General features: G+C 45.5%; 2 protein-coding genes across 2 annotated transcripts; both read right to left on the reverse strand.

The window, feature by feature from the left end:
* Positions 1-547: 547 nt before the first annotated feature.
* On the reverse strand, positions 548-9,067 carry inpp5d (inositol polyphosphate-5-phosphatase D). Its single transcript, XM_068743112.1, has 27 exons — positions 8,928-9,067; positions 8,317-8,380; positions 6,846-6,981; positions 6,620-6,764; positions 6,274-6,414; positions 6,094-6,184; positions 5,941-6,018; positions 5,765-5,842; positions 5,527-5,650; positions 5,161-5,264; positions 4,815-4,917; positions 4,535-4,731; positions 4,338-4,455; positions 4,153-4,249; positions 3,731-3,869; positions 3,525-3,633; positions 3,334-3,422; positions 3,115-3,196; positions 2,707-2,796; positions 2,515-2,625; positions 2,330-2,409; positions 2,160-2,247; positions 1,938-2,084; positions 1,790-1,853; positions 1,494-1,697; positions 980-1,419; positions 548-895 (listed from the first exon to the last, which is right to left on the reverse strand). Exons 1-27 carry the CDS (start codon positions 9,065-9,067, stop codon positions 855-857), a joined length of 3,300 nt encoding a protein of 1,099 aa, XP_068599213.1. The 3' UTR covers positions 548-854.
* A 1,886-nt stretch (positions 9,068-10,953) lies between these two features.
* Positions 10,954-11,973, reverse strand: gpr17 (G protein-coupled receptor 17). The gene has a single exon (XM_068743874.1). The coding sequence runs from the start codon at positions 11,971-11,973 to the stop codon at positions 10,954-10,956; it is 1,020 nt and encodes a 339-aa protein (XP_068599975.1).
* Positions 11,974-13,317: the final 1,344 nt, after the last annotated feature.

The raw sequence follows: 13,317 nt of genomic DNA on the forward strand, positions 1-13,317 counted from the left end.
ATACCTCAGATGGACTTCAGCACAGAACTTCCTTACCATAGGACAAGAGTGCTACCTACTATTGCATTATGATGCAGATAATTGCCTTTTTAGTTACAAAACATTTAACTCAAGAAACAGTATGTAATAAATTCTGTTTATTTAAATTCTACTAGGGGGCGCAGTGAGCCACCTGAACCCACAACAAGACCTTTGGAGATTCAATCAAATATGACATCTCTGTCTTTTCAGAAGCGCCATAAAAATAAATTCAGGACCTTAAAGCGCTGCTGGGCTCGTCAGTTTCCATGTCTAAAGAGGAAAGACCAACATCCCTCTAGACAAGGACCTCTCCGACCTTGAACCCTGAGGTTTTGGACAGGTGTATTCACGTTGCTCACAGTGGTCCAAGGAATTCTCAGGGAGTTTGTGCACAGCTGACGCTCTGTCTACTCTGTCTACTGTATTTAATGGAGGATGGAAGTAAATGATTAGAGTCAGACAGTACTGAAAATGACCAGGTCCAATCAGGATGATATTTTCATTTATTTGAGAATCTATTGTACAAAGGCAACCGTGTCGACGTCTGTGCATGATACGAGTGGCACTGACGCCGATGATAATAACACTGTGTACTAAACATATTTCAGCGATTGAAAAGCGTAAAGCTCTCAAGAAGAATTTGATTTCAAATGTTCTTTTTCTAATCCAATCTTCGCTTCAGGATGTGTTCACATTTTGAAAAACATGGTCTTGGCATTCATCAGAATTACTAGATGAAACATGAAGCGGCATCTAGGAAAGCGTTAGCCTGGCTCAGCATTAAGACTGAAAACAGAAACAGGAAGCATGACTCGGTCCAAAGGTGGGGCGTCTCACTTCACAGAGCGCCCCGTCTTGGGAACTTCAGGATGAGCTAAAGAAAGAAACAGAGTTATCATCTTTTAGTGGGTCAGGGTAATTCTGTTCTAATGGCGAAGAGAAGCAGACTCTTCCTTACCGTCTCTGTGAGGCTGTGGGAGGGCAGGCCGGGCGGTCGGTCTGTGTTTGATGGGGAGCTCAGCGCTGTCTCTGTAGTCTCTGGGCTTGGAGGTCTGCGGCTCGGGCATGCCCAGCCAGCCCTTTGAGGGTAGAGGAGGCCGGCTGAGCGCCGTCGCCCCTTCCGGGCGGGAGGGCACCGCTGGTTTCTTCTGCACTGAGGGATGAATGCCGGTCGGGGTTGGAGGCTGAGGTTTGGTGTCCGAGAAGTTGCAGGAGAGGTTGCGCGGGCAGGGGACCGGGGGTCGGTCGGATTCTCCCTCTGCTGCTTTAGTGATGGGATCCGGCGGTGCGAGGACGTCCCTCTGCTGCTGGTCTTGGTCCTTGCGATGACCAGATGACTTCTCCATTAAGCCGTACAACGGGTTGTCAAACATCTCCGACCCCGTTTGAGTTTCATCTCTAGGAGGCAACGGGTCAGTCAGTGAGGCTTTTATTGCTCAGCGATTCGGCGTTTGTGTTCCCCACACACTTACATAGGATTTGAAACTTTCCCCGTGGGACTGTGTGCGCCGACCTCATAAGCACCCTTCTTGGATTCTTTGCTCCCCTGTCCAGCCACTGGAAGAGTTTTTGGCGGCATACTGTAACTCCAGCCATTAGCTATCACATTGCCCCTCTGGAAGGACACGCCCATGTAACTGGGGTTAGAAATATCGTGTTTCGGGATGACCAAAGACCTGTCAAAAAAAAAAAAACAACGCAAGAAATGTCACACCCAGAAGCCGTGCCGGCGACACCTTGAAGTAGCCACGGGCGAAACATATCTCACTTCTTTGTGTCGCTGCTTTTGCCTTTAGAGGCGACGGCGTCATCCCTTTCAATTTTGATGAAATCTGAAAGCAAGACGAGAACTGATGCAGCAAGAATCAACCGCATGAATTCGATAAGTCAGCTCTGCGCTGATTTCCCAGACTGACCATACAACTTCTCAGTGGGCGTTCCTTCACAGGTGTGTAGCTGGATGCCGCCGGTCAGAGTGCCCGTCTTCTCTCCGTGGTGCGTTAGCGTGATCTGAAACTCCGTGTAGCAGTACTGGGCAGCTCGCAGCGCAACACAACCCTCCCCTGTGGGAACAAGACAACGACCGCTAAGCGACTCCGCAAGCCGTCGCTACCTCAGGCTGGCACGCACGTCATTACCGTACGACTCGTCGCTGTCTGTCGACTTCACACAGATGAGGATGTGCTGGTCCAAAAGGTACTCTGGGTCAGAGATGATTGGGGTGAGCTTGAAAGGATAGACAAAGATGAAAAATGAGGATTTCTGTCCACACAGGTCGTCCAAAAATAAAACTACAGCCTAAATGTACCTCAACTTGGTTGCCAAAGTGAACTTTAATGGACCCAACTGAGTGTTCCATATTTTCTCCCTCTGAAGTCTTGACTTTTTCTGTAGACGTTTAGCAGAATACTAGTTTGGATCAGCCCCGCCCATTTAAAAGCAGGTTCCATAGAGTTCAGTGTGAGGCGGGTCCATCATCCAGATGATACATACTCTCCAAGCAGCTGGAATGGTACTCAATGAAGAACTTGGTCTTGGACTTTGTCAACAAGGTGGCCACGCAGTTCATGAGCTGTATGCCACCTTGAGTCGTGCTGTTTGGACCTGGGAGGAGAAGGCGTGTCATTGGTGCAGCAGGTGGCGTGGCGTGGCGTGGCGTCACCTGCTTGCAGATGGCGATCGTACCTTGCTTGGAGACAAACTGTGACGCTACTCCAACTTCAAATAAGGCAAACACTGGTGAGTGGTCACTTGTCGTGATGTCAGTGGTGCAGCCTGCAGGTTAGAAAACTGTCCTGAATGAGTTTGTCTCTTTAAATGCCATTAAAGCCTTCTGAATTTGGGTTTAGGGTTCGTGTTAGCGTCTCTCCTTTTTGTTTCTCTGTTGAACAAAATATTTACTTCGAGGCTGAACAATATGTCTGCCTGAGCACTTGGCCTCAAACCCAATCAATATTCACAACATGTTTGATAATAATTGATAATTTGAATTGTCTTAGGAGTCCAGCTCCAGCAGTTAAATTAACGTGCAATTACAAAAATGATTTCTAGACTCTCGTTATTATAATTTAACATGTTCGGGGGGGTGCTCACCGTAGACGTGGCAGACAACATGAACCAGAGGATACGACTTCCGCAGGACTCGATCACACCATGATGGCAAATTGTATTTAGTCTGCATACACATATATTTATAAAACTCATGAGGTTCTGAGCAGCATATCTAAAAGGGAATTAGTTAAACTGATCTTTGTGCCTGTAAAGGAGTCGTACCACATTTCCATGAAGCCTAACGCATCCTCTTTAGCTTACCCCCGTGGCTTTGGCCTTGGTGTAGGCATACTTCTCTCGCGTGTCTCTTTCAAAGCGATATGTGGGCGGAAACGTGATGTCCTCTTCATCTACAGTCAAAATAAAAGCGTATCATTTTTAATATAAGCTGATCAAAAACAACACGGTTGATAGAGAAAGTTAAAAATGGATGGACCCTCCATGAGGCGCACCAAAATGCAGGAAGACCTTTTCGTCGCTCCTCTCCAGGCCGAGCTGGTCTTTGCTGAGGAGTTCGTGGTACTGCTGCTGTTTGATCTTTGACACGATGAATTCAGCTTCCTGTGAGGAGGAACGGAGCTAAACTAAGTTGCCACGTCAGGGAATTCAACTGCGCATGATGCAACGCACTGATTGTGTTACATTCTTCCGAACTCACCGTGGAGGGGAATTCAACACGGTAGTTTAGATCGCCGAACCAGAACAGGTGCGTGAAGCGATGTGTGATGTCAAACGGATTGAGCTTCTTATCGCCGAGGTTCAGGAATCGCAGGATGTTGGTGTAGTTTTGGTTACGTCTGCAAATACGCGAGAAAAATAATCATTAGGACTATTTTGAGACTTGTGAGATTCCTCAACAAAATATTGTCATAAAAGTACAACAATACAAAAATGAATGGCGGCATCGTATCGTTAACCGCACTTATATTCTACTCTTTCCTAAACAAAAAGAGCTTATGCATGCATTCCATCGTTCTGCCACTTGTGTCATATTAAACGTGCATTTAAATCTACTGCATGCTATTTCTCAAACGCATGTGGCGCTCCCAAACCGACACACAAACAAAAAGTGTTGCTCACCTGAGCTTCTTCTCACTTCCAGAGGTCAGGTGACTGTTAACAAAACCAAAAGATGTGCCGTTGAACATGAAGGACACTCCGACTGCTCCCTTGTTCCCTACAAAACAAATGCGGTAACTATTTAACGAACTGAAGAGCAGGTCATTCATTAAATTCCTTACAGAGGAGGAGGGGGGGCAGCTTACCCAACGTGTTGGCGATTCCCGTCTTCACACAGTTCGAAAAAACATGGGAGATCCTGTTTTCATGTTCCGGTTTGACGAGAACCACGATCCGGATGTTCCACAGGGTGTGGACGGCCACCTGCGTGTCGGAAGATCACGCGGCGCGTTTCTGCTCCTGCGTTCAGCGCTGCCTTCATCATTTTGTCACAATGACTTACTTGTTTAAAGTGGATTCTTGTGACGTTCCTCAAGACGCCTTTCACCGTTTCGGCCCATTCCCTCTCGCCCAGAGGATCCTCTTGAGTCCCAATGACATAAAGGTCGTGCGGGATGTGGTCGGCCGTGTCGTCTCGCGTCTTCCCTTGGCCCTTGCACTGAAACCAGGAGCTGATGTTGTGGGGAGGGCCAACGCCTCCTGCAAGTCAGGAGTCTTAGCGTCATCTACCAGCAGTTCAAGGGCATCCACACGTGAAGCGTGAAGGATGTTCATATCGTTACCCATGTTCCAGGTGCCAATAAACACTGTGATCATGTCTGGTTCGGGCTTTTCAGAGTGTTTGTTCTTCATTTGTTGAAGCAGTTGACAAAAGCCCTCCCTTTTCTGGGGAGACGAACAAAAGCGCATTTAGACACTGAACCAAAGCCTTTATTGTACTGATCCATTGTTTTAATCTTTAAACTGTATTGATGGGGTTCAACACAAGCACATTACATGTTGGTTCAGTGTTTTGACACTGTGGCGACGCCCTGGTTTACAAATGAATATTAAACATTTGCAGAAAATTACTTCATTTCAGGAAAGTCTTTAAGGATCTTAAGCGAAATCAGAAGCTCGTTTACTTACCTTTGTGTTATCAAACACAAATTCTTTTCGTAAAATCTTCTCTTTCTCTGTCTCCAAGACAATGACAAGTTTGAAGAATTTCTGTGATTTCACCAGCTGTAAGACTGAAAAGGATCACAGGAATAGATGCTAGCACTCTGTGAAGGTGTTCTTGGGTACAACGTCCCTATGCCAACATGAAAATTTTAGCATCCGTAGGCTAATGTTCCACCTGGTTTAGCATACAAGCAACAATAAAGATATATATTTTTTATTTATTGTTTATTTTCAATTCATTCAATAATTGTCAAAAACAGTAAAGGAAAAATCCCATCAGCATGAAACTCTTTATCGAGCCTGATGATGCAGAACAACACGATTCCTTACTTTTGTTATGTGCAAAGTATTTTTCATCGGGTCCATCTTTTGATTTCTTGAAGTAGAGCTTTCCACTTTCAACGTCCACTTTCAGGAACATCTTAGTGGAAATACCTAAAGATTCTTGCTTGACCTGTGGGTCAAGAGAAAGAGCAGTGAAGTGAAAGAGCAGACAAGTCCAAATAAACCTCAACTCTCCGGACGTATTCTGTCGCAGTGCAAGACTAGAACTGATTTATGGAAGCACCTCGAATACGACTGTTGGGATCAGAGACTTTCTCTGACAGCCACGATTTCCAACAGAGTCGAACATTGCACTTTTAGCCTATAAAAAAAAGAGAGAAGAGAAGAGGGGCTTTGCCGCGTGTATGCCTGGAACCATAATTATGCAGAGTCAGCAAGTGGCATGGGCCTGGACTTTACCTTATCTTCGATTGAGTAGAGCAATTTAGTCAGGCGCTCGAGCCTCAATGACACGCATTGACCTGAATCGGCAGGCAGCTGAAAATAAAGGAACTTCCCATTAACGCAAGGACCCGCTTTGCCAGTAACGACGTATCAAGAGTATCACCCAACGTGTTTTGGGAGTTTCCCAATCCCTGCAGAGATCTGTTGGTCCAGCGTTTGGTGGAAGACCTCCAAGGTGGGCAGGATTCGGGAAACTTCACTGTTTGAGAGGAAACGTCAGACCAGGGTTAAATGATCCCAATATATTGAATAATATATGATAAATCTTTTTTTGACTGGTAATTATACCTGTATAGATTATTGCAAATTGCCATAGTTAGCTTCTGCAGCCCTGGGAGGTTGGCACCACCATTCTGAACTTGTTCAACGTCCAAGCAGATTGAGGTCCTGAAGTATTCCTGGATAGCCATTTGATGCTCTTCTGGTATTCTGGAATGAATGTTACACATACAATAACACTACGATCCAAGTCAAGGTAGACAAAGACCAAAAAAAAAGAGTAAATGGGTCATAGTAACTATTGGTTGTGCACGCTGTACTCTATATATTATTAGATTGATTGATCCATGAGTGCATGTCTGAGGACATTCAAAATCTCCTGTGCTGCATTAGGTTGACCAAAAGGGGACCATACGTTGATAAGTCAGCGTGCCGCAGTCTTTTCAGGAAGGTGTCTGATAAGGGCTTGCAGGCCTGTTCAGGAGACTTGGAGTCGCTGTCTTTCACATCGTTGGCTGCAATGTTCCTCGGTGGTAGCTGTGGTGGAAGATTATTGGATTCTGAAGAACAATGACATTTGGGATTTAGATGAAGTTAAAAATATTTGACCTTAATTTTCAAATTAAGTGAAGTTGTTTGACCTTGCTCTTCATCCGCATCCTCCTCTCTTTGCACTGAGTACTGCAGATGCGTGACCAGGCCCATGTTAGGACTATAATATGCCTCCACCAGCTCAGGCAGTGAAGAGAAAAACCTGATTGGAACTCCTTCCGATGCCTGAAGAGCACATCAGAGCAGACACTTCTTCATGCTTTCCTTTTTCTTTTGCTTGTAAGGCAGGTGACACAATCTTTATGTTTTACTTCCCATATAATGTCTGATTCTGCTTTCAGGTTCTGAGGCTTCTTCTAGCAAACATCACTATTTACATTAGATCTTGTCTGCATGTTGAAAGATAGGATTTGGGTTATTAGATGTTTTGACCATTCTTCCAGAAGTGCAGTTGTGAGGTCAGGCACTGACGAGAAGGCCTGTCTTGCACTCTCTGCCCTTTTTCACCCAAAGGTAATCTGTTGGGTTTAGGTCAGGACTCTGTCCTGGCCAGTAAAGTTCACACCATTACTCCATATCTTTTCGGACCTTGATTTGTGAACTTGTGTGTGTGTGTGGTCATTTTGGAACAGGAAGGGGCCAGTTTTCCAACTGTTCCTACAAAGTTGGGGGCATGAAATTGTCCAAACTGTTTTGTTGTGCTGAAGCATTGTGTGTTCCTTTCACTGGAACTAAGGGGCCAGGCCCAACCCCTAAAGAAACAACCCCAACATCACGATCCCACCAAACTTTACACTATGCATAATCCAATCGAACCGCCAAACCCAGCCTCATCCAACGATGGCGTATCGCTCCACAGAACGCTGCACCACGGCGCCCGATGCTTTGCATTGTACTTTGTGACGTCTCATTATTAGACTCAATTAGCTTCTCCCAGAAAGAAAACGTGCCGAACCCACAGCTTTAATCACACCTTGGATCTGGTTCGCACATGATATTGATCAATTAATTGTATTTCCACTGAACCCTTTTGTATTTGACCACAAATTGATGGACTACACACCATCAAACAGAACTGCCGCTACTAAATGTCTGTCTGACTGTGCTATTGCTAAATTCAAAGAAGTAATCCCATTGATATCATTAATTGTGTCTTAGTAAAGGCCAGACCTGCTCCGATGTGGAATCGACTCAGCTCGAAGACGACGCTTGTTATAAATCTCTGTCTCTAATATTAAATGCTGAGTAGGACGAAACGCAAGCATACCCCCATATTATCAAACAATCTCGATTATATCTGCGATCCAGATGAAATTCGGCGGTGAGATAGAGGCCCCCACCCTATACGATTACGTCAAATTCGGTCAATAACCAACCGAGATATTGAGAAACAAATTTGAAGCTGCATTGACTGCAATGTTCACGAAAAATTTGAAAGTGACCCAGAAAATGTCATCAAGAAACAACCCTTCACTCTGACATGTGCTGCAACACCACTAAATGCCACAACATGCATATTTAATCAAAAATAAATCTGATTGGGTTGAACTGTCAACTCACCTGCACAGAGATCTTCTTATCCTCATTTGGCAGGATTCTGTATGTGTGCACACAGTTCTGGTACCTGTGTGTGTGTGAAATAAATACATGTAAATGTACGCAGAGTAAAGGAATATACACGATGATGTTTCCCATCTGGTTGAGTGGCATTTTATATGAAGGCCGTCCCCTGAATAGTGATACGAGTTGCAGAAGGGAGAGCGTCTTGTGTAGTGGCAACACATTATGCAAATAAAGAGGAACTAGGCTGCAAACATGTAATATAATACACTATAATATGGTGGTGTGTGGAGTAAATTGTAATTGTGTTATATTAAATACACCATATTAAAAGTTTTTGATTCTGTTTTCTCACACCAAATTCCAAAAACAGCCATGTCATCTTTGTTCAGTCTTAAACAGAGCTCGTTCTATACGTCAAGGTGGGTTCTCTTTGCATCGGTATTATGATGATGATGATTTTTTTATTTTGGTTGTCAGATTAAGACAAAAAATAATAATAAATACAACTTAAACAAAACTAAATATACGTTACAACCAAAAAAGGAATAGGCAGAAGCAATGCTTATTGAAGCCTATCCTATTATCGAAAGAATTAAAAGCCAACTTACAGAACACAAAGGGCAAATGCTCCTTGTATGGACTCACTGTCCCGGATAAGGAAGCTTCCATCTCTTGCCGCTTTGGAAAGGAGATCCTCGGCTCTGGATCGAGTTACATTACCGTGATACCAAGGTTGATAACTTCGCATCCTGTTTCTCACAAGAATTCAAGCGTTTTGCATCTGCTGTCAAACTACAATCCACCGCAACCAGAGAGGACTCAGTTTTTCTTTCTGGCTACTTCCATCTTTTTTGTGGCGTGCGCTATTATGACCTTTATTTCTCTTGCTCATCCCCTGCCGCATGCAAACTGTAAAATGAAGCTGCTGCAGCTCTGAAGTTCCTCATTTGTGAAGTCAAGAGAGGAGGACCATGGTGCCTTCGCTTTTGCCTGCGATATGACAGAACTTTCCATTGCTGAGTAGGAGTCTTTTTCACATTTTCAGTGATTAAACAGCACGCTTGCTTTAGTTTCCTTACAGCTGTGTTGTCCATAAAATAACAAAGGCATGTCTTTAAAGCCTGTAAAAGTGGGGAAACATTCAATGACTTCTGCATTACTGATAAATATTTGCTTTTGAATTAATGTAAGCATAAGAAGATTAATTTGATTCAACGTTGCATTGCTCAACAAATCATCTCTGCCACATGCCCTGTGGCAAGGCAGTCATATTTAACCCAGGCCTGGCTTGAGTCTGTCTGCTAACACTTTATCCTACAGCCTAATATGAATCAGGAGAGCTAGTGTTTTAGAGAATATCGCGTATACTTTCAGGAAATCCAAGTTTAGAATGTTTGCCACGCTCATGTGATGGACAGGAAGTCTTGCAAAAAAAAAAAAAAAGCTGCTCACAAACCACAACGTGGGTCACATGATGCAAAAAGGGAAGTACACTTTGACAAGTCATTGCTGGCTTGGAGGTTTCTGTCCTGCACTTGAAACAAGCTTCACACTTTCACACAGTAAGACTTGCAGTGACTTTGGAATCAACTTCAAGGATGCGTTTGCTTTGAAAACACAAGTGAAATGTTGCATCATTTTTTTTTTTATATAAAAGCAATAAAAAAAGTGAATGTTTCTGATACAAAAACAACTAACGTTTAAGCATGATTCATTATACATCGATAATTAAGATGGTAAATAATTCAGGCTTAACATTTCTTTTTAAGAGTGACTTTGTACTGGCAATCACAAATTACTTACAACTTAAACATCCAAAGATTATTTATGATTAATTCCTGACTATGAACAGCGTCTGTAGAAATCATACTTTGTGTTGCAGTTGTGCATTATAACATACATATCGACGAAACAACAACTGCAGAGCAGTAAAGCCACGCGGAGCTTAATGATAGTGGTGAATATGTACAACGGCGCTTTCAAGACAGACGTGGTTCTGGTTCCAGAATCAGCCGGGCCTTTTGACGGTATTGGATAATGATGTTTGTCATCTGTTGACCGTTTCCCACTCAAACATAAATGTTACTGACAAATATATCTGGTTATTATAAACACATGTAATTATTATTTTGTTTTACGTTATATACCATAATGTTACGTCAGCTTCTATAACTTCATTAGTGTGAAGCGTCTACAACGTCTACAAGCGTCTATTAGCAGACAGGCCGACTGGTTTTGCTATTAATGCTCCCGCTGGCAGCGATCGATATTCTCCGTTTAGTTCCACACGATTCTGATACGACATCAGTGTCATCATTTTAGTCCAGTTATCCAGGTTGACTAAATTGTGCAGTTGTATCTTTCCAGTGGTTCCGAGGGCCAATTTGGAGGCGTTTTATTAACAGAATAACGGAAAGAAAAGTTTTTGTTACTGCACAGAGAGAAAAACACCAAAAAAGGAATACCACAGAGAACTGGTCCCAAACTCCAGGTATCGGTATTTGAAGAGTTAACGGTACCCAATCAGGTTTCGAGGGAGCAAAAGCCGGCCTTGAATTCAATATAAGGGTTCGATGCTGTCGGGCCCAGCCAGGCAAAAATCCCAGAGGACTCCCGATCCCAAGTTTCCCCGTTTCAAAACTCAGACCTGGCCGTGATCGAGCTCTCGCGCGTCCCCTTTAACTCCCCACTGCTTGCTCCGATCCCTCCAGCCCCGTCTTTGCAAAACATCCGCATCAGAGTGCTGCGGAACTTCTCCGCTCCAAACAGATAGATCAGCGGGTCCATGGAGCCGTTCAGGCAGGTGAGGGAGGAGGTGATGCGATTGGCCAAGCTCAGGCCTCTGCGCGTCTGACAGGAGACGCCGGGGTGACTGTAGCCCAGGATGAAAGTAGCCCTGCTCACGTGATAAGGCAAGAAACACACGACGTAGATGAGCATGACCAGGCCGATGGTGCGCAGGGCTTTCAGCTTGAGGGCCGGCTCCAACCTGGAGCCCCCGTGCAGGCTGCGGATGATGAGCAGGTAACACGACAGCGTGACCAGGAAGGGCGGCGTGAAGGCAACAGCCAGCGAGATCAATGCATTGAGAGAGGCTTTCTCTCTGTACAGCTGCAGACACACCGTCGTGCCGTCCACCTCTGCAGTCTGGTGGGTGACCAGCAGCGGCGCCATGGACACCGTAACCAGGGCCCACAGAGAGAAGCTGATTATGTGAGCGTAGCGAGTGCGGCGGACTTTCAGCGACCTCACAGCGTGAACCACGGCCAGATAGCGATCCCCCGCCACACAGGCAAGGAAGTACAGGCTGGCATACATGTTGACGTAAAACAAGAAGCCCGCCACTCTGCAGGGCACCTCGCCGAAGGGCCAGTGGCCCCCGGCGAGGTGGTAGGTGGCCCTCAGTGGGAGGATGGCCACGTACGATAAGTCAGCCACAGCCAGGTGAATCAGGAAGACGTTGGCCGGAGAAGAAGAGCCGCGCTGGTGAGAGAAGATCCAGAGAGCCAGGCCGTTGCCGTTCAGGGCGAGAAAGAAGACCAGGATGTAGAAGCACCCGAACAGCGTGTTCTCAGCTGTTGAGTCCACCGCCGCGCACGCCTCCAATGACCGGTTGGACAGCAGGGAGGGCAGCTCCATTGTAGAAGTCTCCATTTGGGTGGCTGAGGAGACAGCGAAAACGGCTGTAAATGCATTGTGCAGGACACTGTCAGGTACAGCTCCGAGCGTTCCTCTGTTATGGGGTGATTTTATTAAATATTTTAAGTAGTTCATTGTTGGTATTCAAACAGGAAACAAGGCTACACACACACACACACACACACAAAGGTAACAATGGAGTCACTCTCCCTGCACATGGCTTCAGAGCGGATAATTACTGACCAAGACAAGCGTTACATTTCCTCCACACACTCAGGAAGTCCACCGCCTCCCGCCGCAGCCTCTCTGGCCCCGTAATCCGATTGGTCAGCAAGAATGCTTTCATCTGCGCTGAATGGACCCCCCCCCCCCCCCCAGGGGCTGAAGAAGAGGTCTGAAACGTTAACTCCTCTCGGAACAACACAAACTAAATGAGGAAACATCAGTCTATTGGGGTCGTAGTCATTTTAGCCCCAACAACAACTTTAAACCTAAAATCCAGAAGAATCCATTCACGCATTACACGCAGAAAGAGCAACACAACAACAACAACACAACCCGACCTTGGACTGAGTGATGCTTTGTATTAAATGCTCCTGACAAACTGAAGTTGTTGCACTTTTACTGCAGTTCTGACGTAAACTCCCATTACTGAAGGTACATCAGTGTCAGCTTCGTATCATCAACGCAGGCTCCCGGCTGCACACAAACCCCATTTCCTAATTTATCGCCTCCTCTTTGCTGTGTTATATCACCAAACGGTCCTCGTGAAACTATTCAGACACACCTTTAAAATGACCGCCCACGGCACGCCATCCCTCCTCCGACTCTGGCGCGCTCCCACCGTCCACGCCTTTTTATTTCGTGTTCATTTCCTTCTCCTCTGCTTCCACACCCACGCAGGCCACTCTGGCCATGACTGGGATCATTCATCTCAGGAAAAAAAGCTCGTATTGAAGGATTGCTTTGAAAGCTGCGGCGCATCCAGAAACAATATGATAACATGTGGGCAGGGAGGAAACGTGTCGTCCCACAGATGTTTCACACTGAAGGGCGGCTCCCAGATACACAATGCAAACTTGCAAATGTAGTGAAACGAAATCATGTTAAAGCATAAAGCCTTCTTCACATGTCCCCTAAAGAAGAGGCTTTGCAGCCCCAAGCAGATGATTGGAAAGGCCTCCCATAAACAGAGGGATTACCCTGAAGAGAGGCGATCCTGAAATCAGTGATCTTGGGGGGGGGGGGGCACAGATCGGTGCAGGAAGTCACACACAAGCTTCGGCGGAGGGGCGGCGATCACGCTGGCGTGGCTCCTTCTCAGAGATTAGTCGGTGACAGACGTTGCATCTGAGCTCT

This window comes from Brachionichthys hirsutus, chromosome 9 (assembly GCF_040956055.1).
Source record: "Brachionichthys hirsutus isolate HB-005 chromosome 9, CSIRO-AGI_Bhir_v1, whole genome shotgun sequence".
Classification (NCBI taxonomy): domain Eukaryota; kingdom Metazoa; phylum Chordata; class Actinopteri; order Lophiiformes; family Brachionichthyidae; genus Brachionichthys; species Brachionichthys hirsutus.